The sequence below is a fragment of the Rhinichthys klamathensis genome, unplaced genomic scaffold (genome assembly GCF_029890125.1).
Source record: "Rhinichthys klamathensis goyatoka isolate OS25496 unplaced genomic scaffold, OSU_Roscu_1.1 h1tg000098l_1, whole genome shotgun sequence".
NCBI lineage: Eukaryota > Metazoa > Chordata > Actinopteri > Cypriniformes > Leuciscidae > Rhinichthys > Rhinichthys klamathensis.
In genome coordinates, this window is record NW_026606637.1 from 3,705,065 (window position 1) to 3,712,989 (window position 7,925).

At 41.2% G+C, this 7,925-nt stretch overlaps 1 protein-coding gene across 1 annotated transcript in view; it reads right to left on the reverse strand.

Annotated features, from left to right (window-relative positions):
- Window positions 1-7,306, reverse strand: part of homer3b (homer scaffold protein 3b) — a 33,886-nt gene extending 26,580 nt beyond the window's left edge. Inside the window, exon 1 of the mRNA XM_056252689.1 lies at window positions 6,933-7,306. Within this exon, the coding sequence (XP_056108664.1) occupies window positions 6,933-6,937 (5 nt within the window). The 5' untranslated portion in view covers window positions 6,938-7,306. The remainder of the gene's footprint in view (window positions 1-6,932) is intronic.
- Window positions 7,307-7,925: the final 619 nt, after the last annotated feature.

A 7,925-nucleotide genomic window follows, 5' to 3' on the forward strand; every position in this document is an offset into this window, starting at 1 on the left:
ATCCTGATTCCTTTAACTTAAAGCTATCTTTTGTTGTTTTTTTGACAACAAAATTAATGACAGACACATATGGCTGCCGTCACTTTAAGAGCTAGTGCACGGATCCTGTGTGCATTATACTGTCACATGCTTTTATGGTTTTTAAAGACAAAACAGACTATGTTTAGAGTATACTCACGAAGACCGAAATTGACACAATTTTGCGTGTTAAAGCAATACAATCCGCGAAAAATAACATTTGTTACTGGCCAGCTGTTTTTGGGGCGGATTTTCTATCAATGTGCGCATAGAAAATAATCTCAGAGCGCGCGAACACTGATTAGTTTAAAATCGCTTGAATGTTTAAACTGGTAAGACTTAAAGGCACACTGTGGAATTTTTGGCCACTAGGGTGCGCTCGACCTGTAATTTTCACGTCTAGTGCCCCTAGAGGCCACAAGCGCCGCAGCATTGTCGCAAAAGTCAACAAACAGTCAACCGGTCAACCTCCCGTGTCTTTATGTATGTGCAGACGGCATTTGATTTGTATGTTGGAGAAAGTTAATCGATTCACTACTGACCAAAATAATAATATAAATATAAGATTAATAATATAAATCCTTTAAAGAAAACAAATTTAATAAAAGTAGCATACACAGAAAACAATGTCTGATCAGGTAAGTCGCATTGACAAGGGTTGCCCAATCCTGCTCCTGCCGATCGTCTGTCCTGCACAGTTCATCTCCAACCCTAATCAAACACACCTGAAGCAAACAATTAACGTCTTCAGGATCTCTTTGCAATGGGTTGGAGATGAAATCGAGTAGTCGGGAAATCGTGTAACAAAACTGATATAACTCACTACATATTTCCGTTATTTGTAGTCTTCAGTTTGTTTTTCCTTTTACGCAAATACAAACATATATGAGCTGAAAGGAAAAAAAAACATTTACATTTGTATACGGCAGTATGTTGTGACTTATATCAGTTTTGTTACACGAATTCGCAGTAAATATTACATTATATATACACTTTTATGCCGATGTTTATTTTAAACTCTCCCTTTTTCTTTTTTTGGTCTCCTCTGACAAAATCTTTGCTTTCTTTGCTTTCTTCCGAGTAGCTGTTGATTCAGTCATGACGACAACATACAGACGCCGGCAATCAAACGCGAGTTGAGCTCTCACGTTAGAATTTGAGGAAGTTGGGGTGGTGGGGGAAGTGACGTATGCCGTAAAGCGGTCGAATTTTGTAGTTCTTTTTGTGCTCGGATTCCTACCCGAAACCCGAAGTTACATAGTGCTGGTAAAAGCGATACAGACACCTTCAGCCTTCGGCAGACGTGTCATTCAACCTATTGTAAGTCGATGTACCATCTCAATGGGTTTTGGTAATATATTATAAAGGTTGAAAAGTTCCACAGTGTGCCTTTAAAAAGACGTGCAAATGGTAAACTTCAGTCACGATGCACTGCTGGCCCGATTGTGCAAGTGAATATTCCGTCATGTCCCGACTCCTAAACGCGAGTGTGTATTATCGCCGCAGCGCTTGATGCTTGCCTTGCACAACACATTTTGAGAGAAGAGAGATAGCAATCTAGCTAGCTGTCTTCTAGAAGACGCGGCACCGCTGAACACTCACGCAGACACGCACTCTACTACCAAAGTTAAATTCTCATGTGTAGCTAATTTAAATAATAAAAGATCGATACTTGGCGCCCGTGTATCGATACAGTATTGCCACAGAAAATATCGCGATACTATGCTGTATCGATTTTTTCTCCCACCTCTAGTCTTGCCATAGAATTCAGATTAACTCGACTGAAGCGACGGACGCCTAGTCGTGTAGCATAACAGCAATGCCTGCTACGCAATACTCGTTCCCGTTATCTCAGGGAACTGAGGTTACGTTTGTAACCGAGTACATTCCCTATCAATACGGTTCACTCGTATTGCGTCGCTAGACACGACGGGAACACAATCCAATCACAACGTGCTATTATTGCAGAAAAACAACCGTTTTTTGGCCCCAGCCTAAGACACTTGGGGATAAGGGCCTTAAAGGCAGTAGGGCTAAGAGGTACTCGCCCGAGACTAAAGGGCCCAGACCATCAGGTCGAAACCTAGAGGGAAAGGTTTGTCAGTACATCGGTGCATGTCCTCCGCACCGAATGAACAAATTAGTGGGTTGAGCTCGCTTGGAGGTCAAACCCCAAATAAATAGACAGGACTCGTGCTTGTAATGCAGGAAAATCCAAGTTGTAAAACCTGGCAAAGGTGGACGGTGAGGATCAGCCAGCCGCAGCACAGATGTCACCAATGGATACTCCACTGGATACACGCCCAGGAAGAGGCCATACCATGCATGGTGGAGTGTGGTTTTACACTGATGGGTCACTGAAGGCCCATCGAAGTGTAAGCCAACGCAATGGCATCCACTATCCAGCGGGATAATCTTTGCTTCGTGACCGGATGCCTTTTGGTGCGTCCTCCGAAGCAAACAAAGAGCTGTTCTGACTGTCTAAATTGGGCAGAGCGCTTTATATATTCTCTTAAGGCCTGGACATGGCAGAGTGTAATTCTTGCTTATCTTCCGAAACGGGAAGAGCTGAGTAATGACCTGTGCTCTGAACGGAGTAGAGAGCACTTAGGCAAATAGCCATGTCTTGGTTTAAGAACGACTTTACAGTCATTAGGCCCAAACTCAAGGCAAGATGCGCTCACGGAGAGCGCTTGCAAGTCACCCACTCGCTTGACGATGCTAGTGCTAGCAAAAGGGGCCATAGCTCAGCCAACAGCAGTGGCTCGAAGGGAGGTCTTTTGAGGGCCCTAAGGACTTCAACAGGTCCCATGTTGGAATGGTAAGGGGACGAAGCGGGTTCAGCCTTCTGCCCCCCTTCAGAAAATTAACAACTAGGTTGTTCCTACCTAGAGACTGGCCAGCCACAGGAGCGTGGTATGCTGTTATGGCCGCCACGTAGACTTTGAGCGTGGAATAGAGGTCTGCTACCCGACCCGAGCCCGACGGGTCCCGAAAAATGTGCGGGTTTCGGGTCGGGTTCGGGTTAATGTTAATGAACAGCCTCGGGTTCGGGTCGGGTTCGGGTTTAACTAAGAAAAACTAAATAGGCTATATATAGTTTGCGTGCCGTGTGCTTTGCCTGCTTGCTGTGTTGTGGTGACCGGCACGCGAGAGAGAGAGAAAGTATACGTGTGCAGATGTGCAATATGTGCATGTCAGTCAGACACACAGGCTCTCTCTCAAATATAATGATATATATATATATATATATATATATATAATTTTTTTTATTATTTGTTTTATTTTATCATATCATTTATATCATAACTGTTTTGCGCATGTGCTACCGCTCTCGCGCGCTATTTCAGTCACAATACAGAATACAGACAGACAGCGGACGACAACAAGCAAACCATGAGTCTGATAAAGCAAAAAATTACTTGGTAAGTTTTTTCTCTTACTGCTGTGCTGCCTGCTGATATGGCCGCTGCGCCTACATGTATTTGTTTAATATGTCAAGCAATCATTAAATACAACATAGCATAGCCTATTGCAAAAATGGTATTTGCTGTGAGAAACAGAATGGACCTCGGGTTCGGGTCGGGTTCGGGCTTAATATGTAAATGTTATTGTCGGGTCGGGTCGGGTCGGGTTAAATGATCGCGGGTACGGGCCGGGTTCGGGCTTCAGTTTAAAGCCCGTGCAGACCTCTAGCGTGGAAGGGGTGCGTCCCGTGTCCATCAGTTCCTGTAGAAATTACAGTAACAGCAGCACGTCACATGATGGCCAGGGAGCTGCTGCTAGCAGTTGCATCAACTATGGCTGGTTCTGCCAGAGAGGGGCCACCAGAAGGACTGTCCTCCCTGATCCGTTTGATGACCTGAGGGAGCAGTGCAATATTCTTGTCCTTTGAGAAGAAGGCTGCCTACTCTGAACAACGCTGTGAGCTGCTGAATCGTCAGAACGTGCTCTGGCGTGAGCCTGGCCTGCATCTGGGCCGAATCGAGAACTGCTCCCAGAAAGGCGACTTGCTGGCTGGAAGACAGTGAGCTCTTGGCAGGGCTCTAGAGTGCGACCATTTTGGTCGCACATGCGACCAAAATTTGTAAGGGTGCGACTAAACTTTTTTCCTAGGTCGCACCAGTGCACCTAACGTTCTCGCATGATTGCATCCGCTGCCTCTCAACAAACGAGTCTTTTGTTCTCCTTGCACGCATGGTTGGATCATATCGTGGTCTAAACCAATCAGAGATAGAGATTGGGCGGGTCTTTGCCTCTGATTGGCTGTGGTTCAGATATTCCTGTAGGACTAAAATGCTCCGTTCTGTGTGATTGAAATAAATTGCGACCTGTCACCTGAGCACCAGAGAATCAGTTACGGCAATCAGCAGCATCAGCTAAATAAACGCAAGAAAACAGACGACGAAGAAACTTTTAAAAATGTATGCTACTTGAACTAGCGTAGGTGAAAAATATTGATTTCTCGATTTTAATCGATTCTCATTTTTACGAACCGTTGGGCTATGCTGTTTTCAGTTGATGAATGAATGGAACATTGTAGCGCGCATCCCATCCAATAAATCGCAATAATCTTTGTGCTTTGTTACTATTGATATGAAACAAAGTCTCAGATTTCAAATTAGGTCCATTTTCTTATGAAATTCTAAAACATAAATAGTGTGTTGTTGACGCTGTGGCGTGAGATCGCTCTGGCTCAGCTCAAGAGAAGCAGCAGCAGCGGAGCGCACATGATCTTCTCTTCCGCCTTAATAATACCAGTTACAGCGCCAAATAAACATGAACGAGCATCTGAAAGTGTGCTAAAAGATAGGGTAACGTTACAACTTATCGAAATCCGTATCTTTCACATGGAATCGCTCAATCAGTGTTTCAACCGTGGAAAGACGTCAGTAAAACGCTTGTAAACAATGTAATGTAACGTCACATTTACCTCAGAAAAAAAACATATCCAGTGACCATAAACTCGTTAGCTAGCTAGAAAAATTAACTCTAGGGAGGAGCATTTTGCCAAATATATGCACCATATTGCATATTCATTATAAAAATTTTTTATGTTTTTCAATATTTAATGCATGTTGTTTGAAAAAATCTGGCAAGTTTTTATGCAGCCACCATTTAAATGTTTATATTTCATATAACTTTTATTATAAAAATAAATACAAGTGTAATTTAAGTGTTTGTGTACAAATCAGGTACCTTCAATATTATAGTAGGCTAATGAAGCATAGTGGGCTACAACTGACTCCCAATTTACAGCATTAGTTAAGAGATTTGTTTTCCTTGAGAAAATTTGCCATGTATTGTACCTGATATCCAAAATAATCAATATTGAATCGAATTGTGAAATTTGTGTCAATACCCTGCCCTAACTTGAACAATGTAAAAACAGCACTTTAAATGTTTTATTTTTTTTAAAGATTTATATTTTTATATACAGTATAATTGTGCTTCAAAAAAAAAAAAAATATTATTATTCTTGTTTAAAAGCATTTACATAATATATATGAATGTATATGGAGCGTGATAAAAAGGTGACCTTGAAATTGTGGCGTTAAAGGTGACTTCACGCGAGACGAGGAAAAATTTTAGTGCACCTAAATTTTGTGCTGGTGCACCTAAATAAATAAGTTAGGCGCACCAGTGCAACCAAGGCAAAAAGTTAGTCTGGAGCCCTGCTTGGCTAAGTTGATCCTGAATCACAGGCATTCCAAATGGCTGAGGAGCAAGGATCTGTTAGTATTTAACTCTAGATCCGCTGCACTGCAATAGGCTTGTGCAGTTTCACTGCATGATTTAATAAGGCTTCAATATTCAGACAAAAAGGAGTTTTCCCCCCATCGCATCTAGCGACGCAATACAAATGAACTGTATCGATAGGGAACTGAATTAGAATAAATTAATACATTTCACTGAAACTAAGTTTAGCAAAGGTTCTTGGCATGGTAGTGTTTCTGCAATGTCAAAACATGGTAGGTGCACTGGCTCATCTTACCCCACTCTCCCCTAACCTTTACCTAAGTTATTGTAGGAAGGATTACCAAACAAATATTTTTCTTTAATTTATGTGAAATATGTTTTAAGCAATAACTACAAATCAATATTTTGTTTATGTGGATGTAATGAATGAATGGAGATTTCTGGCATGCATCACAAGAAAACTGTCCTGTCTCACTGAAAGATCCATTTGATAAAAAAAAAAAAAACATTATCTCAACTGTATTTAAAAAAACAAACAAAAAAAACCCCTGAAACATACATGAACTAATTGTTCACAATAAGATTATTCAAAAATATTGAAAAGGGTAAGATGCTTCTGGCGTTCCACAGTTTAATTTGAACGAGTAAGTTACAAAGCTCATAAGAAAAATGTAAAATCTGGAGATGACGACATTTACAATGTCACATGCATAAATTTAGTCAGTCAATAGATTGTCTGTTCGCGCATAATTACACAGTAATGAAACAATAAATACTATTTTAAAAAAGCATTCTGATGAAAAAAAATAGAGGAAATTACCATAAAACAGAGCTGAGAGGCTGCGTCTCAAAATCCAGTGAGCTGCCTAACTAGTAAACAGCATTTTGTGGAATTGCTGGCACGTGCATCATTCTGGGCATGACTTTAGGCATTTTTCAGCAAACTCGGAAGGCGTCTTATGATGCCTAAAATTATGTCTAGTTAGACAGCGCAGTAGATTTTGAAACAGCCGGAATGTGAGCTCGCGCTCGCCCCTTTTCCAAACTTACGCCGTCCAAAATATGATCCAAACTAAAGTTAGACGGAATTTACAACTGTCACACATTGGTAAGTGTTAACTACTTTTTAAAAAGATGTAACCTACGATGTTCAAGACAAATCGTCGTCGCTTTTCTGAAATGTGTAGTAAAACCTGTTAGGAGAAGGAACTCACCCCATTTGCACAGAAGTAAATCAGTGAATTTCGACCACTCCAGCTTTCTTTCCCAACTGATCCACGGAGGACCGGTTTCAGTTCGGTATGTCCTGTTTATATGGCGACAACCAGACAGCAATGTAAGTGTCAAAACAGTTGTTGTGATTTGTTTTCTCCGTTATGGAGTGTTTTTGTGGAAATGGTGCTCTCCTTTGTCTAATGTCTCTGTTGGCTCTCGGTTTGTTGTCCTCATAATCCTATTAGTTTATCTCCAACCGTCTGGCTATTTCCACGCTGTTGAAAAGCACGAAATAAGCGTGCACTTCTGATGCTACGTTTCGTAGAGTCCTCATGGTCAAATTTCTGAAGTAATCTGCACCTCCTGAATACTACAGCGTAAGCGTTCACTCATACCACTGACTGACCTACCCCACTCCTTCATGCTAATGAAATCTGTTGCCCCCTGCTGGCCACGGGACGCAGGAGATAATGGACAGATTCTATCTATCTATCTATCTATCTATCTATCTATCTATCTATCTATCTATCTATCTATCTATCTATCTATCTATCTATCTATCTATCTATCTATCTATCTATCTATCTATCTATCTATCTATCTATCTATCTATCTATCTGTCTGTCTGTCTGTCTGTCTGTCTGTCAATACTATCTGTCTGTCTGTCAATACTATCTGTCTGACAATATTGTCTGTCTGTCAATACTATATCTATCTGTCTGTCTGTCTGTCAATACTATATCTATCTATCTGTCTGTCTGTCTGTCTGTCTGTCTGTCTGTCTGTCTGTCAATACTGTCTATCTGTATGTCTGTCTGTCTGTCAATACTGTCTGTCTGTCTGTCTATCTATCTGTCTGTCAATACTATCTATCTGTCTGTCTGTCTATTTGTCTGTCAATACTATCTGTCTGTCTGTCTCTCAATACAGTCTGTCTGTCTATCTATCTATCTGTCTGTCTGTCTGTCTGCCAATACTATCTATCTGTCTGT